The sequence below is a fragment of the Chiloscyllium punctatum genome, chromosome 32, assembly GCF_047496795.1.
Source record: "Chiloscyllium punctatum isolate Juve2018m chromosome 32, sChiPun1.3, whole genome shotgun sequence".
NCBI classification, from domain to species: domain Eukaryota; kingdom Metazoa; phylum Chordata; class Chondrichthyes; order Orectolobiformes; family Hemiscylliidae; genus Chiloscyllium; species Chiloscyllium punctatum.
The window spans coordinates 69,983,153-70,005,129 of NC_092770.1; the positions used below are offsets into that span (position 1 = coordinate 69,983,153).

The window sequence follows — 21,977 nt, forward strand, 5'->3', positions numbered from 1 at the left end:
TTTGAACTGTTCCATGGTCTTGTATTTGATGCTTTAAGTATCATATCCCTTAATGACCTTTTTATCTGTGTCCTTGTTGCTTTCAAGGATCTGCAGATATTCACACTAAGGTTTGTCTGATTCTCTGTATTTCCTGAGGTACTACCATTCATTGTGTATTTTCTTGCCTTGTTAGTTCTCCCTAAATGCATCGGTTCTCACTTTTCAGGATTAAAGTTTATTTGCCACTTTTTCTCCTGCCCATCCGAAAAGGCTGTCTGTGGTGTTCTGTTGTCTAAGGCTTTCTTCCTGTCAGTTTACCACACCTCCAATTTTTTTGTGTCATCTGCGAATCTGCTAAACAAGTACCATACATTTGTGTTTTGATCATTTAATGGACACTCCAAGCAACCGGGGACTCCGCACCAAACCCTGCGGAGCATCGCTTGATGCAAGCTTTCTGGCGACCAAGGATGGCAAAATGTTTGCTTTCTTTGCAATCAAAGCACAAGTTGAATCACTGCTTTGAAACTTATTCACCCACTGACCTCATTTCACAGTTGGTGAATCGTCATGAATCAAGAATAAACCTCCATTCTTTATGTAAACCTACTTTTTGCTTCTCAAACATGTTTTCACACTATTTAAAAAAGAAGTGTTTAAAAAGAATTTAAAAGGTTAATTATATTCAGTACATGGTAAAACGCTTTTGGATCTTATTTTACAGGTCACGTGTAGAAAGTTGAACTAAATTTGTTGGCTTGTGGCGATGGATAGAGCAAGCGCTGCATTGCGGAAGCGAACTCAGGTAATTGTGAGACTTGTTTCTTTCCATTGACATATGTTGTGAAGTGGATTTTCTTTTAAACTGAGCTGTAGTAAACCTCCAAGTGTCAGTGTCTGAAACATATATTCTGGAGCCTGGAATTGCTTTTCTCGCAAAGGCTTGCCAAGACAGTGAGCACTTGCCTAACCAGTCCGCTGAATGACCTGTTTCTGGGCTTTTAACTTCCATGTAATCCGTGATGCAACATTTCATTTGTAATTGTAAGGTAAAACAATTTCATCCTTGGACAGGAAAAAAAAATGAAACGATGCAATTATGATTTGTGGTTTTGACTTTTTGTTCAGTGGTTTATCATCCTCCACTGTTTTGTCCCTTCGGAGATACTTTATTCTGGTTATTGTTCCTTCATAGTCATAGGGATGTACAGCATGGAAACAAACCCTTCGGTCCAACCCATCCATGCCGACCAGATATCCCAACCCAATTGAGTCCCACCTGCCAGCACCTGGCCCATATCCCTCCAAACTCTTCCTATTCATATACCCATCCAGATGCTTCTTAAATGTTGCAATTGTACCAGCCTCCACCACATCCTCTGGCAGCTCATTCCATACACGCACCACACTCTGCGTGAAAAAGTTGCCCCTTAGGTCTTTTTTATATCTTTTCCCCTCTCACCCTAAACCTATGCCCCCTAGTTCTGGACTCCCCGACCCCAGGGAAAAGACTTTGCTGATTTTATCCTATCCATGCCCCTCATAATTTTGTAAACCTCTATCAGGTCACCCCTCAGCCTCCACTCCAGGGAAAACAGCCCCAGCCTGTTCAGCCTCTCCCAATATAAATCCTCCAACCCTGGCAACATCCTTGTAAATCTTTTCTGAACCCTTTCAAGTTTCACAACATCTTTCTGATCGGAAGGAGACCAGAATTGCACGCAATATCCCAACAGTGGTCTAACCAATGTTCTATACAGACTCAACATGACCTCCCAATTCCTGTACTCAGTACTCTGACCAATAAAGGAAAATATACCAACCGCCTTCTTCACTATCCTACCTACCTGCAACTCCACTCTCAAGGAGCTATGAACTTGCACTCCAAGGTCTCTTTGTTCAGCAACACTCCCTAGATCTTACCATTAAGTGTATACGTCCTGCTAAGATTTGCTTTCCCAAAATGCAGCACCTTACATTTATCTGAATTAATCTCCATCTGCCACTTTCAGTCCATTGGCCCATCTGATCAAGATCCCGTTGTAATCTGAGGTAACCTCTTCGCTGTCCACTACACCTCCAATTTGGTATCATCTGCTAACTTTCTGACTGTACCTCTTACGCTCGCATCCAAATCATTTATGTAAATGACAAAAGTAGAGGACCCAGCACCGATCCTTGTGGCACTCCACTGGTCACATGCCTCCAGTCTGAAAAACTGCCCTCCACCATCACCCTCTGTCTTCTACCATTTTTGAGCCAGTTCTGTATCCAAATGGCTAGTTCTCCCTGTATTCCGTGAGATCTAACCTTGCTAATCAATCTCCTATGGGGAACCTTGTCGAACGCCTTACTGAAGTCCATATAGATCACATCTACCACTCTGCCCTCATCAATCCTCTTTGTTACTTCATCAAACAACTCAATCAAGTTTGTGAGACATGATTTCCCACGCACAAAGCCATGTTGACTATCCCGAATCAGTCCTTGCCTTTCCAAATATATGTACAGCCTGTCCCTCAGGATTCCCTCCAATAACTTGCCCACCACTGAGGCCAGTCTCACTGGTCTATAGTTCCCTGGCTTGTCCTTACCACCCTTCCTACTTAAACAGTGGCACCACATTAACCAACCTCCAGTCTCCGGTACCTCACGTGTGACTATCGCTGATACAATATCTCAGCAAGAGGCCCAGCAATCACTTCTCTAGCTTCCCACAGAGTTCTAGGCTACACCTGATCGGGTCCTGGGCATTTATCTACCTTTGTGTTTCAAGACATCCAGCACTTCCTCCTCTGTAATATGGACATTTTGCAAGATGTCACCATCTATTTCCCTCCAGTCTACATCTGCCATATCCTTTTCCACAGTAAATACTGATGCAAAATACTCATTTAGTATCTCCCCCATTTTCCGCAGCTCCACACAAAGGCCGCCTTGCTGATCTTTGAGGGGCCCTATTCTCTCCCTAGTTACCCTTTTGTCCTTAATGTATTTGTAAAAAGCCTTTGGATTCTCCTTAATTCTATTTGCCAAAGCTATCTCATGTCTCCTTTTTGCCCTCCCTGATTTCCCTCTTCAGTATACTCCTACTGCCTTTATACTCTTCTAAGGATTCACTCGATCTATCCTGTCTATACCTTACGTATGCTTCCTTTTTTTTCTTAACCAAAGCCTCAATATTTTTAGTCATCCAGCATTCCCTAGACCTTCCAGCCTTCCCTTTCACCCTGACAGGAAAATACTTTCTCTGGATTCTCATTATCTCATTTCTGAAAGCGTCCCAATTTTCCGGCCGTCCCTTTACCTGCGAACATCTGCCTCCAATCAACTTTTGAAAGTTCTTGCCTAATACTGTCAAAATTGGCCTTTCTCCAATTTAGAACTTCAAATTTTAGATCTGGTCTATCCTTTTCCATCACTATTTTAAATCTAATAGAGTTTGGTCCCTGGCCCCAAAGTGCTCTCCCACTGACACCTCAGTCACCTGCCCTGCCTTATTTCCCAAGAGTAGGTCAAGGTTTGCACCTTCTCTAGTAGGTACATTCACATAATGAATCAGAAACTTTTTTTGTACACACTTAAGAAATTCCTCTCCATCTAAACCCTTTTACACTATTGCAGTCCCAGTCAATGTTTGAAAAGTTAAAATCCCTGACCATAACCACCCTATTATTCTGACAGATAGCTGAGATCTCCTTACAAGTTTGTTTCTCAATTTCCCTCTGACTATTAGGAAGTCTATAATACAATCCCAATAAGGTGATCATCCCTTTCTTATTTCTCAGTTCCACCCAAATAACTTCCCTGGATGTATTTCTGGGAATATCCTCCCTCAGCACAGCTGTAATACTATCCCTTATCAAAAAGGCAACTCCCCCTCCTCTCTTGCCTCCCTTTCTAGCCTTCCTGTAGCATTTGTATCCTGGAACATTTAAGCGGCCAGTCCTGCCCATCCCTGAGCCATGTTTCTGTAATTGCTATGATATCCCAGTCCCGTGTTCCTAACCATGCCCTGAGTTCATCTGCCTTCCCTGTTAGGCCCCTTGCATTGAAATAAATGCAGTTTAGGTTATTAGTCCTACCTTGTCCCTGCCTGCCCTGACTGTTTGTTTGTTTGACTCACTTCTGTTCTCAACTGTACCAGTCTCAGATTGATCTCTTTCCTCACTATCTCCCTGGGTCCCACCCCCCCCCCCCCCCACCCCACCCCCACCCCCCCACCTTACTAGTTTAAATCCTCCCGAGCAGCTCTAGCAAATTTCCCTGCCATATTAGTCCCATTGCAATTTAGGTGCAATCTGTCCTTCTTGTACAGGTCACTTCTACCCCAAAAGAGATTCCAATGATCCAGAAATGTGAATCCTTCTCCCATACACCAGCTCCTCAGCCATTCATTCATCTGCTCTATCCTCCTATTCCTGCCCTCACTAGTTCATAGCACCGGGAGTAATCCAGATATTACTACTCTCGAGGATGTCCTTTTTTAAATTCCAGCCTAACTCTCTCTGTAATCTCCCTTCAGACTCTCTCAACCTTTTTCCCTTCCTATATCGTTGGTTCCAATGTGGACAATGACCTCTTGCTGGCCCCTCTTCCCCCGTGAGAACGTTCTGCACCCTCTAAGGCATCCTTGATCCTGGCACCAGGGAAACAACACACCATTCTGATTTTTCGCTGCTGGCCACAGAAATGTCTGTCTATACCTCTGACTGACTAGAGAATCCCCTAACACAATTGATCTCTTGGAACCCGACGTACCCCTCATTGCAATAGAGCCAGTCTCAATACCAGGAATTGGCTGTTTGTGCTACATCCCCCTCAGATTGTATTTCTTTCCCCCCCACCAACATTTTCCAAAACAGCATATCTGTTTGAAATGGGTATAGCCACAGAAGACTCCTGCACAAGCTGCCTATCTCTTACCTTTCCAGGAGTTAACTCATCTATGTGACTGTATCTGACACTTTCCCCCCATTCCTATAACTGCTATCCATCACATACTGTTGCTGTTGCAAATTCCTCATTGCTTCTAACTGTCTCTCCAACCAATCCATTCAATCTGATAAAATTCGCAACCAACAGCATTTATACAGTTCCTCCAAAATCAGTTGTGAATTTCACTGTTTGTTAATTTTCCCAGACGCATTCCGATTCCAGCGATACATGAATTCAAACAGCAAAGGCAATGTCAGTTTCTCTCTCTCTCTCTCTCTCTCTCTCTCTCTCTCTTTTTTTCTCTCTCTCTCTCTCTCTCTCTCTCTCTCTCTCTCTCTCTCACTCTCACTCTCACTCTCACTCTCTCTCTCTCTCTCTCTCTCTCTCTCTCTCTCTCTCTCTCTCTCTCTCTCTCTCTCTCTCTCTCCTGCACTGACCTCACCATGTGCTTCCTTTGTCTGTCCATCTCCCGTTTTAAAACTGCTGTCATTTTGACTTTTTTTTTTCCAAAGTTCCAAAACAATGCAACAGCATACACAACAGTAATTGATGCTCCTGGAATTTGAGGAAATCACCTCCAGCACTTAAAATACCTCAAAAAGAGCAGCTGATATAGCCAGAAATTTTTCCCATCCTCCATCTTGGATTACATTTTGAGTCTGGATTTTGCATTCTCATTTTTGTAATTTTCAAAACATTTGTATGCTCATCAAGCTTAGGAATGATACTGCTGGGGGTTTGAATCACTTTCATTTTAGAAACCATTGGTAATTACAAGCAATTCTGATATTTATTTAATGTGAGGAACTCTGTCATGCCCAAAGAGCACACCTCAAAGCCCAAGTTTCAGAAGAGTGTCTCCTGCTGTATCGGCTTTTCTGCATCTCTTAGAGTCAGAGTCAGACGTACAGCATGGGAACAGACCCTTCAGTCCAACCCATCCGTGCTGACCAGATATCCCAACCCAACCTAGTCCCACTTGCCAGCACCCGGCCCACATCCCTCCAAACTCTTCCTATTCATATACCCATCCAAATGCCTCTTAAATGTTGCAATTGTACCAGCCTCCACCACTTCCTCTGGCAGCTCATTCCATACAGGTACCACCCTCTGTGGAAAAAGTTGCCCCTTAGGTCTCTTTTATATCTTTCCCCTCTCACCCTAAACCTATGCCCTCTAGTTCTGGACTCCCTGACCCCAGGGAAAAGACTTTGTCTATTTATTCTATCCATGCCCCTCATAATTTTGAAATCCTCTATAAGGTCACCCCTCAGCCTCCAAGGCTCCAGGGAGCATTGCCCATTAATGGCACATTTGTGACAGTTTTACATTGTTGGGTGATCTGCGACTGGGAATTGAGGCGGACTATCCAGAACCCTTTTGAAATCAGAAAGAGAATGCCATAGTTCTAGCAGACATGCAGAAGTAAAAGTCTCGTCCTAAATCACTGCACCATCCTGTTGCTTTTTAAAAAAATTTTTAAATGGAATGATGGGACCACATTTTCTGAGGAATGGTGTTCGCCACTTCACTCCTTTTTTAAGCATAAACTGCTTCAGAGCTCCGCATTGCTTGCCCAAACTTCTGGTTTGCCCCCTGAGGAAGCATAAAGCACGCCTGGGAGTATTTCAGCTCGGCACAGCACAGTAACCATTTTGGCGGTCAAATCACGCTGCTATTTATGCAGCAGTAACTGCCCTATTCCAGAGGTCCAAAGGTTTTGAGAAGTGACAGTGAAGGCAAAAGGGTGAAGGGGTTGGGTGGTGGATGAGTAGATCAGGGAATAACATGATGGACGAGTGGTGAAGGTGTATGGTGGCAGGAATGGGGATGATGGGTGGGATGACAATAAATAATTGAAGAGTGGGGTTTGGGCAGGCCAAGGGGTTTGGTGTGGTGAATCCGTTTAAGGATAGTGGGTCAGGCCATTGGGGGGAGGTTGGTGGAGATGGTTTTATTCCCTCTATCCTTTCTTGGGTAACTATTCAGTAAGTCAGTCAGAGCTTAACACACACTGGGCTAGAACGGTTTAAAAAGGCCACCATCTCAAATGCCTTTGGGGAATTGGCACCAAATGCTGACTCAGCCCGCGTGGCTCACATACTCTGAAGAAATGAGTAATACAAAGTAAATCTTTTGAACTCTACGACTCTCACTCAAAATTGTAGACATTTCAGAGGAGTGGAGATGGGGAAAGTAAAGCAAGTCCCAGGTGGCTGGTGCAATGAGACTTTGAGTGGTCCTGTGACACATGCCAGGCTGTGTTATAGCAATGACTGTTTGTTTCTGTTGGGAAGATCTGGACAATATTGGTACCAAATCACTAATTTGAGTGCATCACAAACACTTGGGGTGATAACAGTCAGAGATTTTGCATTCCTTTTCAAATGATCAATATTAGCATTCAGGTTTATGATGGATGCACTGGCATTTCTAGAAGATATTTAATAAGGTGCTACATTACAGATTACTTTGGAAAATAAAAGCTCGCGATATCGAGAATGACTTACAGCAGGTAGAAGATTGGCTCGATGTCAGAAAACAGAGTATGAATAAATAGCTTTTTTCTGACTGGCAAGATGTGACAGGTGGGTTCACAGGGGTCTGTGCTGTGGCATCAACTTCTAACAATTTATATCTATTACTTAGATGAGGGGAGAAAAGACGCAGTAATCAAATTCACATCTGTCATAAAGATTTTGAAGTTATTGAAGTAACTTTCTGGATTATAGAATGAGTTGAATACGTGGACAAAATTCTGGCAGATAGAGTTTAATATGGACAAAGTTATTCGTTTTGGCTGCAAGAACAAAAGAAGCAGTGTATGATTTAAGTGTAGATGAGCTATGAGCTCCAAGTTACAGAGGGATCTAGGTGTCCAACAGCATGAGTCACAAATATTTAGTATGCAGGCACAGCAAGAAATTAAGATGGCTAATAGTATGCTGTCTTTTATTACGAGAAGAATTGAAACCAAAACATAAGGATGTTCTCTTTCAGTTATACAGGGTATTGGTGTGTTGATGAAACTTCAGAGGAGGTTAACTAGATTGATATGTGGAATTAGAGGGTTGATGTATGAGGATATTTTGAACAGACTGGGCTAAGAAGAATGAGGAGTGACTTGATTGTAAAGATCTAGTGTTGTACTCTTGTTGAGTTCAGAACTTGGGGGAGGAACACGGTTTTAAAATTGGGCTTGTCCTTTTAGGATTGAAATGAGGATTTATTTTGCTATTTTAAAATTTATTTTTATTTGTATGAGAGTTTGGAACTCCGCTTTGGAAAACACTGGAGGCCAGTCACTGAATATTTTTAAGGAAGTGGTAGACAGATTTTTGTTGGTCAATGGAATTGATGGGGAAAGGAAGAAATGTGAAATTCAAAACACCAGCAGATCAGCCAAAGTCTTATTGGATGGCAAGGGTCTGTGGGCGCACCGATTTGACTTGCCCAATGCATTGGCTTACACTTCTGAAAGCCACTGCCATTTACAGATGTTAGAGGCCTACACAACAGAAAAAAAAATTGAGGCCAAGTGGCCTACATCTGCTATTTCATCTGTTTCATAATCCAAAAGATGATGGTCAGAGAATAGGACTTTCTTGCAGTTCTTGCACTTGGCTTCCATTTGCAAATTAATCTCAGGAGGGAGAGATCCTAGCTCCTAATTTGAATCTGCATTGTGGACTATATGCAAAATGCTGGCTCTCTACATAAACTCCATCACCTGTCTTTCTAACTGTGATAAAAGATGTTTAGACGTAATATAAATTGTCTGATTTTTGTACATGTATTTTGAGTTTGAGTTTTGAATTGTGAGTTCTTAACAAATGGGTTTTCTGGATGTCTCAAGTTTATAAATTAACATTTATGTCCTAATTTAGCTGTTTGAGGGCTATTTTGACATCCTAATGGATTCCATTTGACTTTAGGATTTAAGGATCTAGCAAGGTTGACAATTGTATGTAAAGGTTTCTATTAGAAGTTTATGGGTTGATAGGTTTTTTTAAGACTTAATTGAAGCACCTAGAACTTAGAGAGACCTTTTTTTGTTTGTTTACTTTGAGTGGGGCATTACAGTAAAGTCTTTGTATATAACTGCACACACAAGAGTGTTCCTGAGAAGGGGAGGAATATTCCTTCCATTGACCACACCAATGCTTCCTGCTGCCTAAAGAAAGCAGCCAGTATAATCAAAGACTCCTCCCACTCTGGTAAAATTCTCTTCCACCCTCCTCCACTGGGCAGAAGATACAAATGTTTTAGAACCAGATTCAGGAACAGTTTCTTCCCCACTGTTGTCAGACTTATGAATGGATCTCTTGTATATTTTGAAGTTGATCTTTCCCTGTAACTGTAACCCAATATTCGACATTTTGTTCTTTTACAGTGATGCACTTATGTAAGGTATGATTTGTCTTGGTAGCACACAAAACAAGACTTTTCACTGTATCTCAGCGAATGTGACAATAATAAATCAAATCAAATGTATATTTAAGACCAAATTTATGTTGACTCCAAGATGAAGCTATTGACTTTGAGTTTAGAAGATAAAGTCAGTTATTTTAAACCTAACTTGTTTGGGAAAGGAATTCTGGTGTGACTATGGTAGAAGGGCTGCTGCTGAATTTTTGTTTACAAGAGATGTTATTTTAATTTGTTTAGTTGTTAATTATTTAATTGGTTTAATGGGATGATTTATACTACATTTTTGTATTATAGGTTAAGAGGTTGGTTTATTCTATTTTGTTTTCATTTTATTTTGCTTAATAAATTTATTTTGCTGTTCTAGAACAAAATTTGCGAAATGGTCTGCTTCTAACTCAGTAAAGGACCACCTTGACACAACCAGATAGTATCTATTAAGCCAGATATCCAACATGGATCTGACTTGTCCTTTAATAACATCTGCTGGGGACATGACATAATTTATAAGTATCATTTCTAGAGTAGAGATTTCAAAATAGTGGCATGTGTATATTGGTTACTTTTGAAGGGTTTTGTTTGAAAAAAAAACTGGGTCAGATCGTCATTCTGAAACAGTGGCCTAATCCAATATGTATCTGAGAATAGGTGACTGGCCCCATGAAGTGTTAATAGAATACGATATTTATACGAAGGGATTTACAACAGGAAGGGGTATACATTCAAAGACCATTAGTCTGTTTTCAATTCAAAGTAATCAAGGATTGACTTTAGCTTAGAAGATCTAGAGATTGAGTGTGTTCAGGGCAATTTAGAGGAGAGTTGACCTGATCAAAAGCAAATGGAGTTTCTCTTCGAGAAAGGAGTTTTTCCAGAGTTGTACGATGAAAGCACAATTACTTTAGTAAGGTTTAGTTTGTGCAACTTCCAAACCTGATGTGTTTGGTTAGAAAGCTGCATCTGCTGAGAAAGTGTAAGCTTTCAGTTTAGTGGGTTGTCATGTGAGAAGGCTTCACCATTTTCAGGGCAGAAATTGGGAGAATCCGTTAAGTAGCACTTGCAGATTTGATAAGAGAAGTAATTTCTCTGGATTTGAATACCTGTAATGCGGAGTGTCAAGAAACATGTTGAAACTTGCCTGCAAGATCTGTCCAGCTGTGCTTTATATTTAGATAACTTGATATTTCAGTTAATTTCTGAGTTTGTGTACCAAACGTAGAAAACCTGCATCATCCTGTGAAGATATGTGACTAGCTGCCATGTTAAATACACAAAAAAAAGACATATACGATATCGAACCAGACTTTGTTCTGGGGACTGACCTGTACAGTAATATCAGCAGCTGGGATCCAAATAGTAAAACAAAATGCGGGGTTAAATGGAGACACAGTAGAATAGTTTTCTTGATTTATGTGCAGTGTTTTTAAAATACCTTGCAAATTGATAACAATTAAGCCCCTCTTCATTCATGCCCTACCATCTGACATTTACTGCAGTGATGTTCTTGCTTTACTTTTGTGTGAAGAGTTCTTGTAACCTACATTGCCACTGTCACCTTACCCCATTAAAACCTTTGAAAAGGTTATAGAAATTGATCACAGATGCATGATCAAAATTTCGGTTAGGGAGGTAGGGACCTTTTATAAGGGCGGATATGCCATCAAATTCAGAGGGGCTTAAGAAAATAATGTTACACCAAATGTTTCCCGTTAGTGCAGGCTCGGGATGGACTGTGGATGCAATGTGTCACTCTGAGGATACAATTGCTGGAAGTCGTAACTTGAGTGAGGATGGGTAAAGTAGCCAAGATTTGTCTCCGCTATCTGTAATAAACCATCTGTAAAGACATTCCTTGCCTTTACCGAAAAGTGAATAGCTTGAGATATTTTGTCGCAGTAAAATAATTTTGTCTTTGGTGTTCAAACTACGTTTTAATATAGCTTTCAAAGCCTATTCTGAAACTTTTGAGGCTTCAAAATAGCTGATTTATTTTCATCTCATTCCATGGCACAGTACTTGAGATCAGCTCCTTGCATTCCAGTTGGTAGACATTGCAACCCATTAAGGAACTTAATCTGGGATCGTGGATATGTTACTTGGAGTAGTGCCTGGAGTGGGGGGAGGAGGAGGTTAGCTAAAGCTGTTACTTTCTGGCAGCCAGAGTGGGGACCTGGCAGTTCTGACACAGGGCAGGATTAATAGTCATGGCAATCCCTGACGGCAGTTGCCTGATCAGGAGCCAAAAGCTTATCTGTTGGAACCACTAGACTATTATATTTCATTGTGGAAAACCAAAACAGCTCGCCACTACCTTCTCAAAGACCATTAGGGATGAGGAATAAATGTTGGCTTAGCCAGTGATGTCCATATGCCTTAAATAAATAAAACCGAATCTGTTGATGGTTATGTGTTAGGTCACCCGTCTGGTGTGCTGCCAGAAATGCTGTGGTAGTCCAGCGTGTAAGAGGCACCAGGAAACTGTTTCTCTTTTTTTTTTTCAGACACCATGAATCAATACATTTACAGAAGGCGTTTAATGAGGTGCCACACCAAAATTTTTTTTTGAGGCAAATAAAAGCTCATCGTGTAGGACGTGACATATTGGCATTGGTAGAAGATTGGCTGGCAGAAACCAGGGATTAAAAGAGCTCACGGTTTCATATTTAACTATCCAACGAAATGAGAGCATAACAAATCGTATCTCTTCCACGTGAGCACACTGTTACCTCTGCAGACCCCAAAGTTCTATGAAGGGCCACCATGTCTTTTACTACCATTGGTCACATCATTCAAAGAAAGAGGATTGATTTCCACTGATATCCAACTCTAGCTCTTTCGTTGCCTTCACTGACTCCCCTTCGGTTGGGGCTATATTGTCAGTTTTGAATGAGCTTCATGTTCCTCCAGTGAGGGGCATGGATAGGATAAGCAGGCAAGGTCTTTTCCCTGGGGTAGGGGAGTCCAGAACTAGAGGGCATAGGTTCAGGGTGAGAGGGGAAAGATATAAAAGAGACCTTGGGGGCAACTTTTTCACGCAGAGGCTGGTTATGTGTATGAGATGAGCTGCCAGAGGAAGTGGTGGAGGTTGATACAATTACCTCATTCAAAGGGCATCTGGATGGGTATATGAGTAGGAAGGGTTTGGAGGGATGTGGGCCAAGTGCTGGCAAATGGGGCTAGATTGGGTTGGGGTATCTGCTCGGCGTGGATGGGTTGAACCAAAGGGTATGTTTCCGTGCTGTAAAACTCTATGAAACCCAGGCATCTGTGTTCCCTGCTGTCAATATGTATCACTGCCAACCTAGAGTTAAACCAGATCACAAGCACTCGCCTTCCCATTCACCTGAGCTGAGATCACACTCCACAAAAGGTGTTGCTGCAATGATCTTAAATTCCACTTCCATGTTGTTACTGTCAGGGTTTGAGGGATGTTCTGTTCTTCCACTGGTCCCAAAATTTAAATTTAACCAGAGTGGTAATATTGTATCAATTTTAGATTGTGTATATAGTTTAATATTAGAAACAATTTAGTCATGTTTCTTTAAGTAACAAATAATAACCAGTTCATTACAAATACAAATAATTCAAACTGTTGCCTCACAGCACCAGGCACCTGTGTTCAATTCCAGCTGTGGGGGACTGTGTGGAGTTTGTGCATTCTCCCTGTGTCTGCGTGGGTTTCCTCCCATAGTCTAAAGATGTGTAGGTCAGGTGAATAGCCCATGCTAAATTGCCCATTGTGTTCAGGGATATGTCGGTTAGGTGCATTAGTTAGGAGTAAACAGGGAGTTATAGGGTAGGGGGATGGGTCTGAGTGGGTTACTCTTCAGAGGGTTGTTGTTGGGCCAAATGGCCTGTTTCCACACTGCAGGGATTCTATGAATCTATTAACTCCTCCAAACTCCTGCCTGCATTTTATTCTGCACAAAGTTCTTGCATCTATTACTCTTATTTTTTTTCTTGCACATCTGTTTCCTAGTTTCCTCCATTGCATTCCTGATTCAAGTGACTTTTTAAAATGCTATGAACAGGTGCAGAAAATCGTCAAAAAAGCTAACGGAACTCTGGCCTTATTATCTAAAGGGCTGGAGTACAGTGATGCTGATATTATGATGCATTTATACAAAACCCTAGTTTGACATCACTTAGAGGACTGTTAGTAGACCTGGGCACCACATCTTAGGAAGAATGTTTTATTCTTGGAGGGAGTACGACGCACACTTACAAGGATGATACCTGCACTTCAGGGGTTTGGTTAATGAGAAGAGATTATCTAAATTTGGGAGCATAAAGGCCTAATATATAAGGTTCAGGGGTGATCTAATCAAGGTCTTCAGAATATTAACAAAGCAAAGCCAGTAGACAAATAAAATATTTCTGCTGTTGAAGATTCTAGAGCGGGAGGCTATGTCTAAGAATTAGTGCCAGGCCATTCGGGAGAGATGCTAGAAAGCACTTTGACACTCAAAGAACAGTGGAGGTTTGTAGGTATCTTGAACAAATATCAATTGATAATAATTCAATTGCTAAATTGAAATCTGAGATGAACAAATGTTTTATTAAGCAAGGGTATCGAGGGATATGAGCCCAAGGCAGGCAAATGGAATTAGGCAACAAAACAACCGTATTCTTGTTGAATGGTGGAGCAGGTTGAAGGGCCGAATGGCCCACTCCTGTTGCTTTGTCCTATAAAAACTGAGTAGGTTTTTCATTTAAGATGGCGTTGAGGAGAAATCTTTTTCTCTTAGAAAGTTATGCAACTGTGAAACACTTTTGCCTGAGAGCAGTGAACACCAGGCCATTGATTATTCTTAGGACTGAGTTATGTAGATTGTTAGGTGAAAGTGAGGACCGCAGATGCTGGAATTGAGTGTGGCGCTGGAAAAGCACACGGGTCAGGCAGCATCTGGGGAGCAGGAGAATTGACGTTTCGGGCAAAAGCCCTTCGAAATGAATGAGGCTGTGAGCCGAGGAGGTGGAGAGATAAATGGGAGGGGAGTGGGGCTGGGGGTGAAGGTAGCTGAGAGAGCGATAGTTGGATGGAGGTGGGGGTAATGGTGATAGGTCAGAGAGGAGGTTGTAGGTAGATTGACTAACAATGGACCCTAAGGTTATCAGGGGTAAGTGGGAATGTGCAGTTGAAACCACCAATGAGATCAGCCATGATCTTGTTGAATAGCATGCAGGCTTGAGTGGCTAAATGGCCTACTTCTGTCCTAATCCCTAGTTTTTATATAAATTCTTTTGTCGTGTGCATCTTCCTAATGTTATAAAATGCCTTCATTTGACTACCTTTTGTATTTTGGAGCAAAATCTCTAAATTATTGTTTTCTCTTGTTTGTTCAACACCAGTTAAAAAAGTGATGAACAGTTGAGATGGTGGACCATGTGGTTAATAATCTGGGAAATGAGAGCAGTATGAATTAATTTATATTCGTCTACCAAGTCTATCATTTTCACATCGTTAGTTCTAACTTGCTCGCTCCTGTGTTCTTATGTAAGCCCCTTCTGTAGGTTACTGCTGAATCTGCATCTTCCACTGTTCCAGGCGTAAATTTCATACCATCACAACTCACTTGTAGGAAGTAAATACACCTTGACTGCCCTGTGGTTCATTTCACCCCATCTTTTAAAGGGTATTGTTCAGTTATAATTCTGCAGCTGAATGTTTGTTTGTTTGTTTGTTTGTTTGTTTGTTTGTTTACTTGGTGACTTGGGTCAACCGAAACTTTCTTTTCCCAAAGTCAGAACTCTGGGCAGTGTCAAATTTGAACAATAATGCAATGCGTTAGAATATCTAGATGTGGGCGAGGAGGATAAAAAAAATGTCATGGTTTGCAATGTTTGTTCACCTTTTTATGTCTGTCTAGTATAATAGTCGGAATGAAACTGACGTGGAAGAAAGTAGGCCACGAATTCAAAAGGCACTGCTGAGGGACAAGTGTTGCCAGACAGACCACCACCACCATGGCTGCTGTGAACCAGGTACGTTGAAATGTCTTCACTTAGCAGCTTTGCAATTTGTTTAAAGCACTAATGCAAATTACTATGTTCTCCATCATGTTTAGTATCATCCAAGTTACGCTGTTCTTCCAGCCTTTCTAACGTGCTGCAGAAACTGGCAGCAATTCAGCATGAAATTCATGATGTACCGATGTCCATCCTGGTGGAGACCCATCTAGGACATAGTTCAAGGGCATGTAGTACAGTCCTGTCTTTGCCATTGATGATTAGCAATGGCACTGCTGTGAGAGAGACTGACCCAAATGCTTTTCCTTTCTTGTTTTATGTCATTTGCATTAAGAACTGCAGAAGTAGTTTAGATCTGCTGCTGTGTCCAAATATTACAATGCTTCCTCTTCATCTGTATTGCTTTCTTGTTCTGTTCTCCATCCAGCATTTGCTGCTTTTATTACAACAGCTTGCTGGGTTAGTGTTCATTTGATACAAATTGTTTGCTTCTATTTAAAATTAAACACTTAGCATGAGCAAGAGAGGCACATCTGATAACAAGCAGAAGTGTATTATTCACTAGTAGAAATATCTTAAATGCCACCGATGTGAGTGCTTAAAGAATTCAAAATTCAGTCCTTTAATTCTCTGTGGCCATTTTGAGTTGGAGGTAGAAATTTCTAAGCGCTTAACAATTTGCACTTCCCATAAGCAAATAGCAATTTTCTCTAGTTGGCCTCCAGCTGAGTGTACTGACAGCGTTTATATATTTTATGGCCTTAAAGAAACAGTTCAACTTGAAATGTTTCACTCTAGCTGCAATGTGCAGCATTTTACGTTGCATCGTATTACATTGCTGTCATTATGAAGCAGCATGGTTTCAAATTTACTGCGTACAGCACTGTGGGTTATCTAATTAGCCTTGTGCTATTTTCGTAATCTTTGTGCATTTAAAGTTGAACAATTACTTGGGTGTAATTGTGCTCCGTGATAAACAACCGTGTGAATGTGATATCAGGTTTGCAGCAAGTTCTTCTACCTGTTTAACGAAAGGAAGAAATCTGGTACAAACAGCTTTTAATAAACATGGACAAAGGAATTTTGAATAAATGCATGAGCAAGTTTGCTACATACTATACTATATATTGATTAGTGTAGTTTTATCTCTGCAGTGAGGTAGATTTGATCCCATGTGCCATATTCAATACATGACAACCAATTTTATTTGTCCCAGTGTCACTTTGCCCTTTTTTATTTTGTATTAACTTTACAGCCTACACTCAGGAGCCAGGAGACCCACCTCTATTGCAGCAACAACTTCCAACTTCGAAATCAGGAATTCAACAAATCATTGAGTGTTTTCGGACAGGTACAGAGTTACAGTTCACTGAGAGCTCTTGTGAAAATTATACCGCAGAATATAATAAGTCTGAACTTGCATAATTGACTGATATGACAAAGCTATTAAAGATTTAATTGAAGAAAATAATCTTGCCTTTTTTTTAATGGTGTTAAAACAAAGAATAAGTGAAGTCAGATAGAATTGATCACATTCCAGTGAGTGATATTGTAACTGCAATGACTACTCCTTTTGGAATACCTTTTTATCAAGTAAATTACAGATCTTTTTACATTCTGTGTAATTGAGATATCTAGAGGTTTACTTATCTTAGTATAAGAACTGACAAATTAAATTACCATAACGACTCAAAAGGTGAATTTCTGTCACTTTCTCATTATTTGCAATTTGTATTTATGGGAATGGTGACTGCCTGAATTAAATATCATCATTTCTTGACAACAGGACTTCGAGTGATGTTTACATTCTGCTCTTTCAATATCTGTATGGTATGATCTATAATTCAAAATGGGAAAAGCTTAAGATCATGTTCAGTACAGACTGATAAGAATATCTAATAAACTGCATTTAAAAAGAAAATGATTATTATGGCACTTTTGTAAAATGAAGCCAGTCCTTTTTTTAAACCTGGACATGGAGAAAAAACTTTATCATTCTACCATATTTCAGGTTTGAATAATTGCAGAGATCTGTTCAGCTCAACATAACAAGCTTTTGATAAGCACTATCAAAAACACCAAGCTTGCAGCTTTGAGTTTCTAACATACATTATCAGGGGTGATGGTCTAGCATTTAACACCCAGAAGGCTGTGACGATCGGTGAATAGGGATTACACAATTTTGAACTTTTTTTTTTATTAGCGCTGTCTCCCCTAAAAGCAAGAATGGAAAGATCGATTGCAGCATTACTCTTGTAGGACCTTGTGTATTTGAGGTCCTGTTATTCCCTGTGACATGAATAATTCCCTTGAAAATTAACACTGTGCAATGCCATATAGTTGAATGCTTAATTTTATTTGTATCACTTCCTTCACTGCTCAGTCTTCCTACGCACATAGACTTATTTTAAATGTTTATAGTTACTTTAAGAAGATAATATTTTATTGCAAGCTGATATCATCTAAGCCAATGCAGTGAAAACCATTTTATTTTACATTTTGACTGCCTTACCTGTTTTCTGTGCAGTGTTTAATTTTGTTTTTTAACACCATACCTAATTCAAGTCGGCTGCAAATTTGTTTTAATTCGTGCAGAGTTTTGACAAAATTGTAGGAAGAAATGAATAACCATGATCACGAATATCTAATTAGGGTAATCTGTATTTGGGACTTGTGTATTGAATATGTGTGATATGTTATGCACACAGGAACCACACAACTAAAACATATTTTGCTGAAAGAGGTCGACACCATCTTTGAATGCAAATTGTGTCGAAGTCTATTCCGAGGATTGCCTAACCTTATTACGCATAAGGAGTTCTACTGCTTCCCAAGCCTAAAGATGGATGAACGTAAGTTTCTAATTATTCCTTTGTCCCAGAGACATGATTTGCTTATTATTGCAAAGAGCTTGAAGTGCCTAGTTTTCAAACCCAGTAACTCTTCACACTCCTGTTGTCTTGTACTTATTCCTTTTGTCCCTGGCTGTGCCTGTAAACCAGCATGGATCTGGGCTTGCTGATGATGAATCCTGTTGTGGACTTTAAGACCTCGTGTTTTAACTTTAGTTCGGCTGTTAAATCCGATGTCCTGTGGATGGTGACTGGCCAGAGAAATCCTCACTTTTTACTAAAGATTCCTAATGCTACATGTTAAGCAGTGGCCAGATTAATGTTTTATTGTTTGAGATTTGGTAGCTTGTCTTTGCCAAATGCCTGAGTGCTGATCACCCCCACCCTCACTCACTGATCCAGCCTCTTTGTCAGTCTGTACCCCAAATCCATTCTCTTTCCTATCTCCATGAAAGGAAAGGAAGGACTTCATTTGCCACTTGCCACTGAAGCAGCACATTTAGGTTCAAGTCCATCCTCTGTCGACACTGTCTAGTGCAATACCAAGGGAGCACTATACTGTTGGAAGTGTTGTCATGTTTTCCATTTTTCCCACAAGCAGTTCTTTAGCTTCAACTTTATCTTCTTTCTGTGACATTTCAAATTAACATTATCTTGCTGTGTGCCTTTGCAGACTGAACATTGAACATTGAATTTAAGCAGCACAAACGATTAGATTTTGGATTGTGACAGCCAGTGGATATTTATTCCTTTTCGTTTGGTCTTGGTCTGAACCAAGATTCTAAAGTTGAAAGACCATTGTGGTGATCTATTTATACCATCTCAGTGAAAGCGTGCTAAATATGCCTAGTAACAAGGCTATAAATGTATTGATATCAATAAACTATCAGAAAAAAATGAAGCTTAAAACTGTTTTCTATAATGTAGTGCTAATGGGCTTTAATTTATTCTAGTGCACTTTAATGTTCCTATACCCAAGCCACCACCTGCCCTGCCCCTGGTGTTTGGCATAAAGGACTTGAATCCTTACCTCCCAAATTAACTAAAGCCATGTGGAGTGTGTATGCAAAATAATATAACAAATTTGGGGTGAATAATAATCTCAACATGTTGTGATGAAAAGGCTTCAAGTGACTGGAGTATGTGGAGGCCCAGATGTCATTACACATTCCCCTCTCTCAATTTCTAGCCATTCAGATTCTGCCTTCTTATTTTTGCTACCATTTTTGGTAGCAATGTGATCCACCCCAATAATCCTTTAACCCTTGCTTACCAAGAATCTATCCATAGCTACTTCAAAAATACTAAAAGACTGCTATTACCTTTCCAGGAAACTAAATTTTCTTGAGATATATAAACAAAAAAGTTCCTCATCTGTTTCAAATAGGTGACCCCTTCAGCTTAAACAGTAACTCCAGGTTCTAGATTTTCCTTTTCAGAAGGATACAGGCCCTTCATATCTTATCTTCACGACCCCTCCAGATCTTGTATGCTTCAATCAAGTCAGCTCATTGTTTCTAAACACTAGCAGATACTTTCCCACTTAAGACAACCCATCCATTCCAGCCAATAATCTATAAACCTCTGAAATGCGCCCAGTTCCAAGGGCTAAATGGTCTATTCCTGCCCTATTTTCTTAGGAATACCTTGTGCCGTTGTTTTTTAAAAACAGCACACCGTGTGTTGTGAGCAACTGCTTGGAAATCTGATGGTAATACAATGTCAAAACCACTACTGTATATTACTGGTGCCTATATCATGTGAGTTGATTAGGGATTGCTGCTATATGTGCAAAGTATTTCAGGAACAGCACAACTTAATATATTGGCCATGATAATTCTACAAGGGCTACTCAGAAACTGTAATTTTCAGATACTCTGATGTTCTGGGCTGCTTTCACTTTCTTTGAAATGTGGTAATTAAGAAAGTGGTAATAAGTGTTTTTGATCGAGTATACCTTGTATTTTATAGTAAGTTGTTAAACACATTGTAACTTTATCGGATCTGGCAGTTTTGCATACAGGCTGTCCCTTGACTGAAGAACGTGTCAAGGGACAACAGTTGGAGTTGAATTGTATTTCTGTTGTTTCGTGGGATTTTATAGCTGTTACTCAAACAGCCTGCCATGTGCTTTACGATTCTCACAGTGACAGGACTCAATCAGCTGCTAATTAGTGTTGTCTGTTGCAGCCTTTTCATTTTCAGTGTCTCACTTGTTAGAGTCTTTTATTTTAAAAGTTTTGCAGAGTCTGTCTCTGCAAGGCTGAGCAAATTTTGTTTGCACTATATCACAAACTCTCCTCCTTAACTGCCTACTCCACCACTATGGTAGCCCACTGCTAAACTGATTTGTATCACTCACTGTAGTTGGAAGAATGCAAAAGACAGTCATCCATTTTGCAACTCTGTTCTGCAAGCCCAGCCATGCACTCAGTCAAGTGTGTTGACTGTCTGGAGTTGCCCTTCATTGTCAACATAATGGCACAGCAGTCATCTGGTGCTTCTCACTGTACAGAGGTGGCATTGTCTGGTACTGCCTTGTACAGACAACTGCACAGTCCCAGCCTAATTGTTGTTCAAGAACTAGGCCGCACACCACATTAAGTCTGTAGCCACGTTCCAAATCTCAGACTTTTTTTAAGTTGCTGGTACGCTGTAACCAGTGTTGACTGGAGACACGTATTTCATTTGTTGCTCACTGAAAATCACAGTGAGGAAGGCCTTCACGTGATGCCGAACATAACTTTTATTTGAAGCGACCAAAAGATTAACAGAAATCAAGCCAATAGAAGTGGGGAGTAACCAACCTGGTGATGCCCACTGTCTTTATAGGACTGACAGTGGCTCACTTCACAGAATTGTACTGAAATGGACCCATGACCATGACTGCCTCAAGTGGACAAACACTGTGGCCAAGCCCATGGTCTGTCCGTGGATGCTGCCCTTGACTGACAGCCCTCTGCTGCCCCACCAAGGACGACTACTCTTCAATTTTCCAATGTGTCCAGTTGTTTATGGTACGTTCACAGTATATCCCACATAGGCAGCTGACCCCTGCTGTAGGTCTGAGATCGATTGTTTGTTTAACTGTGCCTTTCAGCAACCAGTCCAGCCCCTTGACTGATAACAAGCGTGATCAGCTGTCTGTCTTGTGTCTGCACTAATCTGTAAGGTGAAACAGATGTACTGTGAGCCTTCACAGCGCATTTGAAGCAGCAAAGTGCTGAAAGGCTAGACGGGGATATTGAGAACATATAACACAATCTGAACCCTCATGGCCCTGCCATATCTCCCACTCAACCCTGGTTCAACGGAAAGTGCAGGAGGGTATGCCAGGAGCATACCTGAAAATGAGGCATTAATCTGGTGAAGCCACCAAGCAGGACTACTTGCATTCCAAATAGCAAAAGCAGCAAGTGATAGACAGAGCTAAGTGATCCCACAACCAACGGATCAAATTTAAGCTCTGCAGTCTGGCCACATTCCATCGTGAATGGTGGGACACTATATTAAACAACTCACTGGAGGAGGAAGCAGCTTCACAAAGATCCCCGTCCCAAATGATGGAAGAGGGCAACATGTCAGTGCAAAAGGTAAGGCTGAAGCATTAGCAGCAGTCTTTCAGCCAGAACTGCCGAGTGGATGATCCATCTTGGTTTCTTCCAGTGGTCCCCAGCATTATGACACCAGTCTTCAGTTAATTCCATTCACTCCACGTGATAGCAAGACAAGGTTGGAGACACTCAATACCACTGGATACTGCAAAGGCTATGGGCTCTGAGACCATTTTGGCAATAGTTCTGAAGA

At 40.9% G+C, this 21,977-nt stretch overlaps 1 protein-coding gene across 7 annotated transcripts in view; it reads left to right on the plus strand.

Moving 5' to 3' along the window:
• The window catches only part of LOC140458259 (zinc finger protein 800-like), a 117,089-nt gene that overhangs the window by 73,044 nt on the left and 22,068 nt on the right, over positions 1–21,977 (plus strand). For 6 of the 7 annotated variants that reach the window (XM_072552647.1, XM_072552648.1, XM_072552651.1 and 3 more), the window contains 4 exons: positions 707–787; positions 15,219–15,333; positions 16,574–16,669; positions 18,027–18,170. In XM_072552647.1, coding sequence (XP_072408748.1) covers positions 749–787; positions 15,219–15,333; positions 16,574–16,669; positions 18,027–18,170 — 394 coding nt within the window. In that variant the 5' untranslated portion in view covers positions 707–748. Of the gene's footprint in view, positions 1–87; positions 111–706; positions 788–15,218; positions 15,334–16,573; positions 16,670–18,026; positions 18,171–21,977 lie in introns of all 7 variants that reach the window. The other variant, XM_072552653.1, reaches the window with a different exon arrangement.